Below are 15,614 nucleotides of genomic sequence, written 5' to 3' on the forward strand. Positions count from 1 at the left end.
TGTCGGAACTCGGAGGAGATTGAGAGGAGATCTTGAAACGTCGCAGCAAGAGTGGGACGACGAGCGGCTCCAGAAGAATGCGAAGGAGGGCAACAACGGAGTACGAAGGAAGAACGAGCAGTTAGGAAACTCCTACAGAGGAGGATGCATACTTTTACAGGCCAAACAGGCTTGCATAACAACTAAATACAATCAGTCTTCAATCTACCACGCCGAGCAAACATCAAGCGCCTAGCTAGTGCTGCTACAGAGCACACAAGCAACCAACAGGTTATGAGCCCAACGGGTTCCGACGAGACCTCACAACGACCAAACCCGCGTGACGTCCACGACACCGATGTTCACGGGCTGAACGTGGCTGCAGACCCGTTCGAGTTGTTCGAGGGGACGCATTCTGACTCAGGTGCGTCCGATGCTCCTGGACGGGGAAGCCGGAACTCAAGCGCAAGCTCAGAGCGACTGGACAGATTAGAAGGACTCCTCGAAGGTATGGCGAAGCAACAGGCACAGTTCATGGCTAATCAAGCAGAGCTTCAGAAGCAGATGCAGCAGCGCACGTCGTCCTTCGAGCATAAGTATGAAGAATCAAGCGCATTCACGGATTTCATCAAGGCTCGAGCCCGACGCATGAGAGTAGGATCTCTCGATACGTCAATGAGGACGACAACTCAGGCAACGCCAGCACCTGAGATGGCGACGCCACAGACGGAAGACACAACGAACGTGCAACAGCCGATGAACGGACCCACGGCGGAGCAATTCGTACCGCCACCGAACTTCGGAATCAAGGTGCCGAAGCCACGCGACCTGGATTGGGCGGGCTTCGCGAAGTTCACAGGCAAGGAAGTATATCCTGGCCTTGGCGCGGATTTTAAGACATGGGGATTGAGATTCCTACAGAGACTCGCTGCAGCGCAGCAGATGAGCGGTGGAGACTGGTCGGAGGAATTCCGTATTCTCGCACTAAATGGAAAATTGGATGGAGCTGCACTAGTGTATTTTGAGAGAATGCTTCCACTCTGGACAGCGGAGATGCCCACTTTGGAGCATGTGATGAATCGAATGCTGGTGCCGTATATGACGACAATCACGGCGTCCAAAGGGCTGCAGTTGATGACCACCGAGAAGCATCGGGACAGGACTTGGGCTGAGCACTTCCAGTACTTGACGTACGTGGCGGAACGCTCGGGGTGCTCAGATCTACACGTCTTGCAATGCTTGTGCAAATCGGCACCCGTGTATCTTCGAAGTGCAATGCTGACGAGACTGAACTCGCAGCGCGTTGATCATTTACAGCAAGCTACGGAGTTAGTTGCATTTGCTATAGAATATGAGGCAAGTATTGTCAAGAACGACCAGTTTCGGAGTCATGGAGGTCGGAGTAGCAAAGGACATGGCGGTCGATTTCATGGTGGTGGCCAAGGAAACCAAGGTGGACAAGGAGTCGAAACAATTGCACGCGTCGGAGGCAAAGAAACCCGCACGTGCTTCAACTGCGATGAAGTTGGACATATAGCAAGAAATTGTCCAGAAAAGAAGAAGAACAATGGTGCCAATGAAACCAAGGTCTCATTAGCGATAGGGACCGGCACAAGTGACAACACACACGCGTGGATCTTGGATAGCGGATCCAGCGTGCATTTAGTCAAGGATATGGAACTACTGAAGGATGCCGTAGACTGTGACGAGCAATACAGGGCGGCAAACGGAGAGGATATCCACGTGATTAAGAAGGGCTCCGTGGAAATCAGAACGATTGTGGATGGTCGTGAGATTGCGGTGGACATATCGGATGTTCATTACGCTGAGAATCTGGCCGACAATATCATGAGTTACGGCAGACTAGAGATGAAGGGCGTGTACCTTGAACGGCATAGCGGCAAAAGCTACATGGTGCAACAGAAGAATGGATTGCATGTGTTTGAGGTCCATAGACGTCATAATGTATTGATGATCGACACTATGGGGGAAGCTACAAGGGAAGCAAGGATTAACGCGGTAACAAGACCATTGAAAGATGCAAACAAAGTACTCGATGATACGGTGACTGAAACTACGCTACTGGAACTACATAAAAGATTAGGACACATCTCGTATGACACGGCAGAACGCATGGCGGACGCGACTGGGTCGGGTATCAGACTGACTAGCAGGGTGCGTCTCAACTGCTTGACCTGTGCACAAGGCAAGCAAAGTAAGAACAATCAGTCGAAGAAAGACACAGGTGCAAACGCTCCTATTGACAAGATTGGAGGTGTTATAGGTAGCGACATCAAAGGACACATGACACCCAAGGACAGACGTGGTAACAGGTACTTAATCAACTTTGTTGACTACTCTACAAACTATGTGAGAGTGTTTCTGGCCAAGAACAAGGTTGAGGCAACGAAGAAGTTCGAGCACTTCTTAGTGTACTTCGAGAAGAGATTTAATTGCAGAATTCACGTACTCAGGACCGACGGAGGCAAGGAGTATACAAACGTAGACCCGTTCTGCATGGCGACTGGAGTGCGTCGTCAGATTAGCGAGAGGGAGAACCAAGCGTCAAACGGGAAAGCAGAACGGATGCACAGAACGGTGCTAAACATGGCGAGATGCATGTTATTCGCCAGTGGATTGCCCTTATACTTTTGGGGAGATGCCATCGAGTACGCAACCTACGTACTCAACCGTAGCTCGTGCAGAGCAAATACAAAGAGATTGTCACCACTAGAGATGCTGACTGGTAATGCTCCAAATCTGTCGGAAATCGTCACGTTCGGCAGTCCTTGTACGGCATTCAGAGACACTGGTAAGAAGACTTGGAAACCAAGAGCACAAGTCGGTATGATAATTGGTAAGAACGACGAGACAAAAGGATACAAAGTATACTTACCGAAGGACCGGATTGTAATCACGACACAGCATATTAAGAACGTGGAGACTCTGGATGCAAAGCAGAATGCCCAGTTGCAAGCACAACTGGAGCTCGAGGACCCAGAACTGAAGAAAGCAGTGAAAGATCGCGAGGGAGCTGCGAGTCGGAAGGAGACGACCGGCGAAGAGTCACAAGGCGGCAAGACGTCAGAAAGAGAGAAGCGCAGTAGGTCCACAGGCAAGTCGAAGAAGAAGAAGAAGATACAGTCAAATAAATCCAAGAAAAGTAGCAAGAAGAACAAGTTAAAGGCAAGAGAAGACGCTACCGAAAGGGAAGGAGTAGCTAATGAGAACGAAGAACAAGTTCCAGCTGAGGAAGAACAATCAACACGTATGCGCACTCGCAATATGGGAGCTAAACATGTACAAGTGAACAGGGTGAACGCTGTAGTGTATAAGGACCCAAAAAACTACAGACAAGCGATGAAAGACCCGCGTGCAGACAAGTGGAGGCAAGCCATCAAGGAGGAACTTGATGCATTGGAGCAAAACGGCACGTGGAGGGTGGCGAAGAAGCCGCCTAGAGCGAAATGCTTGCACACCAAATGGGTATTCAAGCTTAAAACACATGCGGATGGTACTATCGAACGATACAAGGCGACGCTGGTCGCTCGTGGTGATGAACAGGAATATGGTGTGGATTACACTTTCACGTTCTCCGCCGTGCTGGAAATGGTGTCCGGCAAGGTGATCTTGGTAGTGTCGCGAATCTGGAAAGTTCCGGCGCGTCACGGGGATGTACCAAGTGCCTACGTAAAGGCAAAGAAGGAGGCAGAGTTAGTCATCATTCTGTTGATTCCGCAGGGAATGGAGTTCACGGAGGAGCAACTCAAGGCTCTGGGTGTGACAAGCAAGTACGAGTTAGTATTGATATTGGAGAAAGGACTTTACGGGTTAAAGCAGTCAGGCAGGCTGTGGAACCACCTACTGCACAGCATCCTGGTGTCGCTGGGCTTCCGACAATGCTACACGGACAGTTGCTTGTACGTCAAGACAGAAGGCGACGGCATAACACTCGTGGGTATCTACGTCGATGATATATTAGTAACAGCAACGAGCGAGAACAAAGTTGACAAGTTCTTCGACGACATGCAGGTCGTGGATTTGAAAGATCTGGGCGTAGTTTCTAAGTTTCTCGGAATCACGTTCCACTACGACGAGAAGGACGGCTGGGCACTGGACCAAGAACAAGCGATCCAAGATATGTTGCTGAAGTTCGAACTAGATAAGGCAGCGGCAGTGCGTACACCAATAGGGAGCGGACAGGACGGTGATGAGCCTGGTGAGCTGTTACCAAGCGGTGGCGCTGGAAGCCCGAGACGCCCGACAGTGCAGACATTTCAGTCTTTAGTGGGTAGTTTACTGTGGATCTCGAGATGCACGAGACCCGACATCTCGTACGCGGTACATCGCGTGACGAGGAATGCACACGCGCCAACCGAGGCCGACTGGAGATTGGCGAAAAGGATCGCCAAGTACTTGAAAGGAACCAGCAAGTTGAAATTCCTAATGAACACGAACGAAAATGCAATGGACAACGACGGCGTGTTGGTAGAAGCGTTCAGTGACGCAGACTATGCGTCAGACAAACAAGACAGGAAGTCAGTAACAGGGGGAGTGCTCATGGTGGCAGGTGTGGTAGTAGCGTGGTTGTGTAAGAAGCAAGCGTGCGTTGCACTGTCAACCATGGAGTCCGAGTTCGTGGCGGCGTCGCAGACGACGGCAGAGATGCTTGGCATCATGGGGTGTCTGGAGGAGATAGGCTTAAAACTACGTGAGCCATTGGTGCTCCACGTAGACAACCAAGCTGCCATTGCTCAGTTAGAAGGAGAAGACACGTCAGGACGTGCAAAGCACATTGACACTCGTCACAAGTTTGTAAAGGACTTTGTCAAGAAGGCGGTGCTGATTGTAGAGTACTGCGAGTCCGTGAAAATGCGTGCGGACATCCTGACAAAGCCTCTCCCGGCAACACGGCTCAAAGAGCTAAGAGAGCTCGTAATGTTATCAGGTTGACCGCCCGGGAAGGAGTGTCGGAACTCGGAGGAGATTGAGAGGAGATCTTGAAACGTCGCAGCAAGAGTGGGACGACGAGCGGCTCCAGAAGAATGCGAAGGAGGGCAACAACGGAGTACGAAGGAAGAACGAGCAGTTAGGAAACTCCTACAGAGGAGGATGCATACTTTTACAGGCCAAACAGGCTTGCATAACAACTAAATACAATCAGTCTTCAATCTACCACGCCGAGCAAACATCAAGCGCCTAGCTAGTGCTGCTACAGAGCACACAAGCAACCAACAGCAAGGACGTCAGTCCTGCAGGTGACTTGGATTGAACGCGTGCTAGACGCGTTTCGGCCCAATCCGGGGCCTCGTCAGTGGCTTACCAATCTACAAGTCTATTAAAGGAGCTTAAAAAGGTGGAGTCAGTTACGAAAGCCCTCGAAGGTGCAGAAGTCACGCTGTTAGACATGCGCGTGTGGTTCGACTGGCTTCTTATCCATCAAGCCCCAATAAGAAAGGTATATCGCAAAGTTTATTATAATGAAGGACTAACCTTACTCTGGCTCGTTTAGACGTATCATAGTGCCTACCGCAAGCCTTAACCCAAGATACTACCATGGCGTCGACATCCGTGCACACCGTGCACTTCCAACAAAGGTGACTAACGTCCGCCTGGATGGACACCAGACGACGTCCAGCATTACGAAACTTCATGACGGATATGGGTGGACTCACGGCGTGACGCGATGAAGTATCCATGCTAACGGCACGATGAGGCGGTGTCGCCTAGCACAATACTCGATCGCCCTGAATGAAAGCAGGATGCTTGCGTACTTGTCGAAATCTTGGAGGTGGCATTAAGTTTGGCAATCCAATTATTACACTAATGTCACAACTGTCATGTTCGACTCCATGTGCAAAACCAACTCGGAAGCCCTCGCGATCGCCACCCAGAGACGGTCGACTCAACAGATGTGTGGACACGCATATACTCTGTTCTACACAAATGGGGATACTGTGCGCACAGGTCATCGTAAATGCAATGTACAATGCTATTGGAGACGATCGCTTGCCCAAATAGCTGTACCAATTAGAACCCTTATAATAATATTGGTCGCTGCAATCATTAAAAAAAATTTGACGGATTATTGATGCTGCACTATCTACTCTCCCTCTTTACCAGCGCACTCGAGAAGGGTAGCAATGTTTCACATGTCACTATTTGAAGCAACATCCATTCAAAGATTGTCTGCAAGGTTGACGTATGCAGCAAAGTTCGCACCGGTTTGCGCCCTGATTAGAATCACTTGCCGCATTGGCCATAAGGGCGTAATGTGCTGTAGTGCGTTATATTGCGCCACGTTGCTTCTTGGTTTAGCAAATGCAACGCAAGCTCGTAAAGAAGTGTACACTCATTGGATCCACGACAAATCCTCCAGTGCGTGCTGCTCACTGGAAGACAGCGGAAGGTAGTACTGGAACTTAATTATCGCCATCTCAAATCCGGAGAGTGTATAACCTCCGCTTACACTGCCTGCAGACCAAATTTCGAATGGTTGGTAGGTGGAGGCTTTCAAACGGTTGGACTGTGAAAAATAAAATTGCACTTTTCAGTATTTTGTAGTATGCCGGAAAGTTTAATGTACCAATTCCATGCTACTTCTGTCAAATGTTAATGATATTATATTAGTATATCGATGCCGCTTCTAAACAGGAAAGAAATGTCCAGGAGGTTGAGATGAACGCTAAGGTATCCTATCAAGGGGGTGGGGGCATATTACAGTCGCGTACTTGATGGAGTTATGAATTTTTGAGAATAAATGATGCTCCTGGAGCGCAAAGACAAACCACAGCCGCCAAAGAGCAAAATGAAGACGACTACGATCTCCTAATAAACTCAACGTTACCCACATTAATCAGGAAACGTTTTCCTCGGTTATTTCGGTCCTCTGACTTTTTACCACGCTACTTAAGTGCCACGGTATGTACAGGGCTCGCTGAGAAGCTTTTTGCAACTTGCTCGCAACAATTTGAGCGTCTTCTGCGACCGCATCCTCCATCATCTTCTGAAATTCCTTGACTGCCGGGTCATGAGCGTTTGCCGTGAGATAGGGAACTGGAACCTGCCGAGAACAGAACTCCATCAATGTCGTTTTCTTTGATCCATCGTTTAGCGGGCGGATAGAGACCCACGCGGTTTCGTCCGTATCCATCCCGCTGAAGATTCCCTCGCCCTCGGAGAACACTTTCCATACAATCACTACGCGGTCTTTTTCAGTAAACCGACGAGACACAACGTGCTTCAAGATCGAAACAGGCGAGCCATTGGCCAGTGTCTTTCGTAGGCGGAATTGGACAGCTTTGGTATTCTCCGGGTCGGATACGTCACAATAAACGTATCGATCGTTTTGTCGATGTGCAACCGTCGATAATTCCCACATGGTCAGACACGCGGCTTGAAAGCCAAAGGGTTGCAGTAGTCGATTTCGGTGCTGGAAGTACTTGAGCTCCCCGGTTGGCTTGTATTTGTAGCATCCATCGACCTTTCCTATGGGTAAGCATTCCATCTCAGCATCTCGGAAGACCTGGTCGATGCGAGCATAACTGATGCCCACCTCCTGCAGGTATGTCGTATACACCGACGCCACGGACGACTTCAATCGAAGCCACTTAAGATCATCAATTGTGTCGTGGATCGTAGCAACACCACATAAAGAGTCACGATTTGGTGCGACGAGAGCAAGAGCGGAAGACACCTCAGCGTATGCATGAGGTACGTTCCTCATGCTCTCGATGTACGAGCCCTGCGAGTTGACAATCGCCAAGAGATTCTTGCGTTCTGCTTCAGCAAGAAGACGCTGCTCGTGCTGTTGCGTTGCGATTTGCTTCCAGAATGTCGTGGAAAGCACCAGATCCGTCCGTGCCGTTGTGTGAGCTCCATTTCTTGCATCTAGTAGCTCCTGTAGTTTTGTGGAAAACTCGTCGGCTGTTTGACGCAGCTCGTCAAGTTGACTTTTTGCCTTCAGGCGATACTTTTTACGTCGGGGATCAGGATTTTTACTGTGACGCTTGCTCTTCCTGGTAGACGGTTTTTCGCCCTCATTATTGTCGATTTTAACATGATCGTGCTGAGTCGAGATGGTTGCCCAGCTTTGCTGGAAGTTGACTTCGATGGGAGTGCGTGGTGTGGCCTCGGAGACGGAGACGTGATTTTCCGTCTCCAACAACGCTGTCATTTCGTTGAGAAACTCCAGATCGGATATCATCCTTGCTGTTGCTGGTTAATAGAACTTTTGTGAATGATATGATACTGTGAAGACGGCGCAACCAGGATCTGAGAGTTTCACGCCATCAGTGATTGCAATCTAACAGCTGTGTACGTGACACTGATTACAGTGATCACCACTCCGATTGAGTCGCGTATTAACGATATGATAGTATCTAGGAGAAAACATGCACGCAAATGTGTCAACTTTTTGTTGTTTCAAGTCATCAGGAATGATATGATCCATGCGAAAATCTACTGTAACTAGGTCGTAATCCTTCGGCTTCGAGTAGATATTCTCACGCAAAACTTGCCGCTGATACTGTAACTCCGTTGGCTATAACCTATTATCGTAAAACCACGAAATAAGTTGTCACGGTACAATCACAGTACCACTGGTTGGTTTCTGGAAGTGGGGTTACCAGCATCGATCATCTCGTTAATAGCTACGACCAAACTAAGTATTATCATTTTAAATAGTAAAGCTGCGCGGATTCTATTAGAAGTACAGAGTCAGTGAGTGCATGGGCGCAATCCAGAACATGTTTAGTCACACTGTTACTTCTCTTATTCTTACATCGGTAAAAGCAGTGTTTTTGGATTCTGTCCGTATATATAGCAAAATTTCTGCCCTAATCAAAATAATTAATTGTTGAGGTATGACGCTAGTATTGTTGCAGCATTGAAATATTTAAAATCATATAAAGCTGTCTCAACCAACTTAATACACATTTTCGTTCAGGAAATACAGTCAATGCAATTCAGTAATTAATTTGGCGACGTCTGTTGAACACTATGTTTAGTCACGCCCTAGCGGACAGGCAACACATCAGATCCTAGAGACTCTACCGGTACTGAAAAATTGCAAGTATAAGCGCACAGCTGTTGCTTTGGTGACAACAATGTGATTCACCGAGTTCTTGTCTCAATAACAGACGCACTGGTTATCCCGTGAGTTCCAGCTGTTGGTTGTTGCCAGTGATGGCGTGAAGAGCTTGTCTGAATACGGCGATATCGCCGTATTCAGATCATTCACCAACTTACCATCATGGCAACGGACCTGGAATTTCTCGATCAAGTGACCGCCTTCTTGGAAACAGAGACCCTCGTTCGAGGGCTCACACCTCGCAAGTCACTACAGAACGATGCCTTTCAACATCATGGATTTCCGTCCAGTTGGAGAGCATCTTTTCCCCCACCTCCGATAAACGATTTTGAAGAAGAAAACAGTAGTAGTAGCAGTGCGGAGGCGAGAGTCCCGACCAAGAGAAACAAACGAAGCATTGACGCTGCTGAACTAAGCCGTCGACGCCAAAAATATCGCCAGCGTCAGAAAACTACACATGAGGAACTGCGTCGACAGGAACAGGACCTGTCAAAACAGGTGCAGGATATCCTTGATGCGAGAGCAGGAGCCAAAACGACAGCGCGGACGGATCTGGCCCTGGCCAAGTCGTTCTGGAAGCGAGTGGCACAGTACCAACGCGATCTGCGACTTCAAGTCGAGGCAGAGAAGAATGGACTAGCAGCTATGGTGAACGCTCAGGCAGCGTATATCGAAAGCATGGGTGTAGTAACACGCGAACGACCGAGTCTAACTTCATCTTCTACATGGGTGTCCATTCCTCGAAGCGTTGTGTACGACAAGGTTGATGATCGGAAGTGGCTCCGTCTCAAGTCATCCGACACAGCACTTTACGAAGCGTACCTTCAAGACCTTTACGATAGTCACGGTCGGGTCGACAAAGTACTCAACGAATGTGGCATAGACTCTCTACCTGTAAACACTATCAGCTCACTCCATCGACACAACCCGGACGGTGGAGTCGAGTACGTTCAACTTGTTAACAAGTTCCTGCAGCCTTTCAGCTTCGAGGACACATGCAGCAGTTTGTGGAAGATCGCGGATCTGCCCTATCGACATATCGACCGCGAGGTTTTTCGAGATATACCGGACTCAGACAACACTGTTGTAGTCAAATTTCGCGTCAAGAAGATGCTCAGTAAAGACACTAGCGTATCGATCTTGAAACGCGTCGTAGCTCGTCGATTTGACCATGAAGATCGCGTCGTGATGATATGGAAGGTCTTCTGGGAAGGCGAGGGAATCTTCAGTGGGATGGATATTGACGAGACCGCGTGGGTGTGTATTCGACCGTATTCCGACGACTCCCACATCGGCGCTATGACGGAGACGTGCACTCGACAAGTTCCAGTGCAGTACCTTACGTCGCGCAAGAAAGATCCGACAGTCCAAGCATTTTGGAAAATGACCCACGAAGTAAACGAAGAGGAAAAAAAAAAAATTGTCCGCTTTCAAGCATAGTTGCTGGGGGACGGAGGCATACTAGAAGCTGAAGTTGTTAACGAGTAGCGATGCACTCATCTAGTTTGGGGGTTCTACTGTTAGCATGGTACGTGTTTACATGTGCAACTTTTACGAAATATAAACGTAAATTGCTGTACAGTGCAATGTACAGTACATGTAGACCCAGAACAAGGCAACAAAATAGGTCAAATTCGACACTAGGTCACATCAATAATCTCAATTTTTGTATTGGGATAGGTCACGAGTCGGAAGTGAGCGTGTGCGAGGCCCGTATCCGCAGCAAACACGTGATGCGCGAAGCAGGGCCGCGCGGTATTTGCGGAGGCGGGCCTAGCGCCGAGCTCCATAGCGAACGGACCCACTGCACTCTCAAGTATATTGTTTTTCTGTCGCGGGGTCTGGGGGTGCAACCCCAGTACCGTGACCTAAAGTGTGACCAATTGTCGGAATGACCTATTTTATTGGTTACCAACAGCGTGCTTGGCTTTGGCAAGTAGTTTGCAAAGACAATCAAGTACTCGTAGTGCGGTGGGATGTTAATGTTCTGTTTAAAAATATCGCACTCGATAGTGTTTATAAAACTCACGCTGTCTGCAAGATAGTTCGGTTGTTGACCTGAGGATGAATTGACTGGCCACGCAGTGCATATTTGAATGCTTTGCTGTGAATATGCTCAACAAGTCCGTAATACAGCACAGTGTTTGTAATGATGACGATTTGATTACCGCAAACAGGCCACAAAGAACACGAAGAACGTTGCTTGCGGTATTCCAGTTGCACTGGTTATAACACACGACTTCAGCTTTTTTTCGGACAAGGACGGTAAAAGAATCATTTTGCAACTAGCGCTTAAGATCATAGACCAACAGGGCAAGACAAGGAATATGAAGCCCCTCGCTTTATCTGACAACGCGAAACCACCCAACTATTCCACTTTTTCGGACGTTAGAGAGTCATCACCGAGGAAATGTACCCACGCATCTCCGTCGTTCTGGTCAAGTCTCCTCTTCTCGTACGCTAACCCAGTCATAAGTACCGGCAACGTGCGTCAACTGGACATTGAAGATCTATGGGAACTCGAGGATGAAAACCAGTCGGCTGCAGCTTGTAGCGAGTTCGTGCAGCACTACAAACGACACGATAAGTCTCTTATCAGGGCAATGGTGAGCACTTATGGATGGACATTTTTTGTCTGCGAGCTGGTTTCTCTCTTCTCGATGGCATGCGATATCTTCTCCCCGGTTGTCTTGAACCGTGCGATTACTGCTTTTGCCGCACCCGAGATCGACCTTCGCAACCTCAGTATTTGGCTTGGAGCTTTTTTCCTTTCAAGATGGGTGAACATCGTCATCTCTGCTCGAGCGGGCTTCAACGCTGAGTTAATTGGACTTCGACTCACATCGGCTCTTAAGGCGTTACTATTCCGCAAGGCCATACGACGCAGCATCGAGAGCAAGACGGACTCAACAGAAGTGGATCTCTCAAATCTCTTCTCCTCTGACGTAGAAGATCTACAGTATGCAGCTTTCCAGATCAGCAGTTTGTGGCTTATCCCGATGAAGATTGTGGCTGTCGTGTATATGCTTCACGATGTCATCGGTCTTGCTGCTTTTGCGGGACTTGCGGTTATTGGGACTTCTCTTTTAATCAGTTTTTGGGTTGCCAAATTCTCCGGAAACGCCTTTGACGACATCATGACGTTCACAGATCGCCGCATGAAGACTGTCAAAGAGGTTTTTAAAGCCATCCAGATCGTCAAACTTAATGCATGGGAAGACGCGTTTGCCACCAGAATCCACAAAGATCGATCCACTGAATTGTCAGCGGTCAAGCGATACATGTATCTCGGCGCACTCGAGATTTTTATCCTTTGGGCTGCGCCAGTCGCTGTTTCGACTGTGTCGTTCACTGTTTACACCGTTATCATGGGCAAGCAGCTGACGGCGGCGAAAGTTTTTACAGCTATTGCCCTTTTCAATACGCTTCGAGACCCTTTACGAGAACTACCCTCCGTAATCCAGACGATAATCCAAGCCAAGGTCTCCATGAACAGATTTTCAGAATATCTATCACTGGATGAAGTCAAGCCGGATAACGTCACTCGAGATGGCTCAACACAACCAATTAATGTCGCTATAGCGATTGAAGACGGCACGTTCGGATGGACTGAGGACACGCCTCTATTGAGTCAGGTTAATCTCAGAGTGCAGAAGGGTGATCTGGTGATCGTTCACGGCCCCGTGGCCAGCGGCAAATCTTCACTGTGTACTGCTCTGCTTGGAGAAATGCACAAAATGGAGGGCTCTGTGTTTGTTCGAGGTCGCGTGGCCTATTATTCGCAGGAGACATGGATTCAGAATATGACTATCCGTGACAATATCCTCTTTGGTCTTCGATACAATAAGAAGAAGTATGCTCAAGTCGTAGCTGCATGTGGGTTACTAGTTGATCTAAAGCAGCTCCCGGCGGGTGACTTGACAGAGATCGGACAGAGAGGAATCAACCTGTCCGGAGGCCAGAAAGCGCGTGTTTGTCTGGCTCGCGCATGTTACTCGGATGCCGACGTCTTGCTGCTTGACTCTCCTCTAGCTGCGGTGGACGCAATCGTGCAAAGTCAAATCTTTACTGAGTGCATTTGCAACCTGTTGGCGGACAAGACGGTGGTGTTGGTGACACACAGTTCGGATATCATTGAGAGCAAGGCTGCGAACGTGAGGGTGTTGGTGGAAAACGGTCAACTCAAGGCCACTCGCCACACTGACGTTCGACGGTCGTACAGACACCCGGAATCTCTTGACTCTGTGATGAATGACATTAACCAAGAGAGGGGCAATGCGAAGGTGGACGTTGACGCTGGTCGACTTGTTGACGACGAAGAGCGTGACGAAGGTCGTGTATCCAAGGAGACCTTCTTGCATTACTTAGATGCATTGGGTGGCATGAAAATGTGCGTATTCCTGCTGACGGTGCAGCTGCTGTGGCAAGCGTGTCAGATTTCCGGTGATCTGTGGTTGACTCATTGGACGGATCAAAAGACCAGTCCAAATAAAGCCCAAGACACTGTGTACAATGTGAAGGTATATGCGTGGTTTGGTAGTGGAACGGCCTTTATGGTGTTGATTCGCAGCTCTACAGTCGTAATCGCGGGTCTGCGAGCATCTCGACAACTGTTCGACAACATGACTGCGTCGCTGCTGAAGGCCCCACTTCGATTCTTCGATGCCAACCCGATCGGGCGTATAGTGAACCGCTATGGTGACGACATGTCGGCTTTGGATTTCTCGATTCCATTCGCGTTCGGAAGCTTCATCGCCATGTCTGTCTTCACAGTGAGTCAGCTAGCAGTCGCTGTGTACACTGTCAACACTTTGGGTGTGTTAGTTATCCCCTTGGTGTGGATGTACGTGAAGATCGCCAACTTTTACCTCGCGCCATCTCGAGAGATTTCACGTTTATGGAAAGTGTCGTCGTCTCCAGTATTGAGCCACGTGACCCAGTCGGAGGAGGGTATTGCAGTCATCCGCGCGTTTGGTAGTGAAGCTGCTGACCGCATGATCAGTCAAAATTTGGTGCTCAACGACGTGGAGAATAAGTGCTGGGTCGCAGACTTGGTCGTGCAGCAGTGGTTCCAAGTCCGGATGGAGTTGATCGGCATGGGAGTGATCTTGCTGGTGTTGTCTGGGCTGATCCTCATGCGCGATTTTCTAACACCGGGCATGGTTGGACTGGCGTTCACGTATGCTCTCAGTATTGACAGTGGTCTTGTCACTCTCGTGCATTGCTGGTCGAGTCTGGAGCTTGATCTTATCAGTTCCGAACGGGTTATGGCCTACACTATTATTCCTCCAGAGGGTGGTCAACATGTCCTAGCAATCGAACCAAGCCACACCTGGCCCAGCACTGGTGCTATTTCGTTCCACGGCGTCGTGTTCAGCTACAAGCAAGACAGCAAGCCAGTGCTCAAGGGCGTCTCGTTCACTATCCGAGATAACGAGAAGATCGGCATCGTAGGACGAACTGGGGCAGGCAAGTCAAGCCTCATTATGGCACTCTTCCGTATTAACGAACTGGTGTCAGGCCGTATCCTGATCGACGGCGTTGACATTGCCACCATGCCACTGCGCACTCTACGCTCCAGACTGTCTATCATCCCACAAGTGCCTGTACTGTTTAAGGGATCGCTTCGAGGCTACATGGACCCGTTCGATGACTTCACGGATGCCAATATCTGGATCGCACTCGAGAAAGTGGACATGAAGGCGAAGGTTTCTGCTCTAGAGGGCCAGTTGACGTACGAGCTGAGCGAGAACGGTGAGAACTTTAGCGTTGGCGAGCGTCAACTATTGTGTATGGCACGTGCGCTGTTGACTCGTAGTCGTATCGTGGTGATGGATGAGGCGACGGCGTCCATCGATCCGGAGACGGAGAAGAAGTTGCAGCGGATGATCAAGCATGAATTTAAGGACACGACGGTGCTGACGATCGCGCATCGACTGGCCACGGTGTTAGACTCGGATCGTATTATGGCGCTGAATGATGGTCGAGTGGCGGAGCTCGATACTCCGCGACAGTTGGTGAAGAATGGGGCAGGGGTGTTTTATGAGCTAGCAAAGGAAGGAGGCTTTATGGATAGTTTGATGGAAGCAAGAGAATGAGGATACCCTCGTTCCGACTACGTAGATATCTTCCACCTATTAAGGACATACATCGTCAATCCTTTTTTTTTCGGACCTGTATAAGTCATAGAGCAGTGACAGCGTCTTGATAGCAAAAGTGCTCACACTAGGGTTCATCGGAATCGAGCAAAACCCGCCAGCCCGAGCCACTACTATAATACCACCAACCTCTCTTTATACTCTACCTTTTTAGGTTTTAAAAACTAATATTCCTTAGATTGGGTCATAGTCGAAGCATCCGATATCCAGGGTGGAATCCGCGCTGTTCGTAATAGCGCCGCCGTTGACGCTAATTAAGATACTACTTTCGTGGCTTGATCGCCATACGTTGAATTCATTGGCTGATGGTAGCTCATTACCTTGAGATTTCAAAACTAAAGTTGACTTTCGTGAATGGTTTTGGCATTTTTTTTTCTGCTTTAATC

At 48.9% G+C, this 15,614-nt stretch overlaps 4 protein-coding genes across 4 annotated transcripts; 2 read left to right on the forward strand and 2 right to left on the reverse strand.

Annotated features, from left to right (window-relative positions):
• Window positions 1–5,306: 5,306 nt before the first annotated feature.
• On the reverse strand, window positions 5,307–5,678 carry PPTG_21291 (hypothetical protein; the record flags this gene model as incomplete). Its single annotated transcript, XM_008896544.1, has 2 exons — window positions 5,307–5,314; window positions 5,510–5,678. The coding sequence occupies 2 exons, from the start codon at window positions 5,676–5,678 to the stop codon at window positions 5,307–5,309; spliced, it is 177 nt and encodes a 58-aa protein (XP_008894792.1).
• Window positions 5,679–6,773: 1,095 nt separating this feature from the next.
• PPTG_03427 (hypothetical protein) lies at window positions 6,774–8,205 on the reverse strand. The gene has a single exon (XM_008896102.1). It carries the CDS (start codon window positions 8,183–8,185, stop codon window positions 6,836–6,838), a length of 1,350 nt encoding a protein of 449 aa, XP_008894350.1. The 5' UTR covers window positions 8,186–8,205; the 3' UTR covers window positions 6,774–6,835.
• Window positions 8,206–9,167: 962 nt separating this feature from the next.
• On the forward strand, window positions 9,168–10,798 carry PPTG_03428 (hypothetical protein). The gene has a single exon (XM_008896103.1). It carries the CDS (start codon window positions 9,233–9,235, stop codon window positions 10,508–10,510), a length of 1,278 nt encoding a protein of 425 aa, XP_008894351.1. The 5' UTR covers window positions 9,168–9,232; the 3' UTR covers window positions 10,511–10,798.
• Window positions 10,799–11,357: 559 nt separating this feature from the next.
• PPTG_03429 (hypothetical protein) lies at window positions 11,358–15,274 on the forward strand. Its single transcript, XM_008896104.1, has one exon. The coding sequence runs from the start codon at window positions 11,398–11,400 to the stop codon at window positions 15,166–15,168; it is 3,771 nt and encodes a 1,256-aa protein (XP_008894352.1). The 5' UTR covers window positions 11,358–11,397; the 3' UTR covers window positions 15,169–15,274.
• The last annotated feature ends 340 nt before the right edge of the window (window positions 15,275–15,614 follow it).

Source organism: Phytophthora parasitica, assembly GCF_000247585.1.
Source record: "Phytophthora parasitica INRA-310 unplaced genomic scaffold supercont2.4, whole genome shotgun sequence".
NCBI lineage: Eukaryota > Oomycota > Peronosporomycetes > Peronosporales > Peronosporaceae > Phytophthora > Phytophthora nicotianae.

Excerpts from the sequence above, each read along its gene's own strand:
- PPTG_03427 (XM_008896102.1), bottom strand. The coding sequence starts at position 8,185 with ATGATATCCGATCTGGAGTTTCTCAACGAAATGACAGCGTTGTTGGAG.
- PPTG_03428 (XM_008896103.1), top strand. The coding sequence starts at position 9,233 with ATGGCAACGGACCTGGAATTTCTCGATCAAGTGACCGCCTTCTTGGAA.
- PPTG_03429 (XM_008896104.1), top strand. The coding sequence starts at position 11,398 with ATGAAGCCCCTCGCTTTATCTGACAACGCGAAACCACCCAACTATTCC.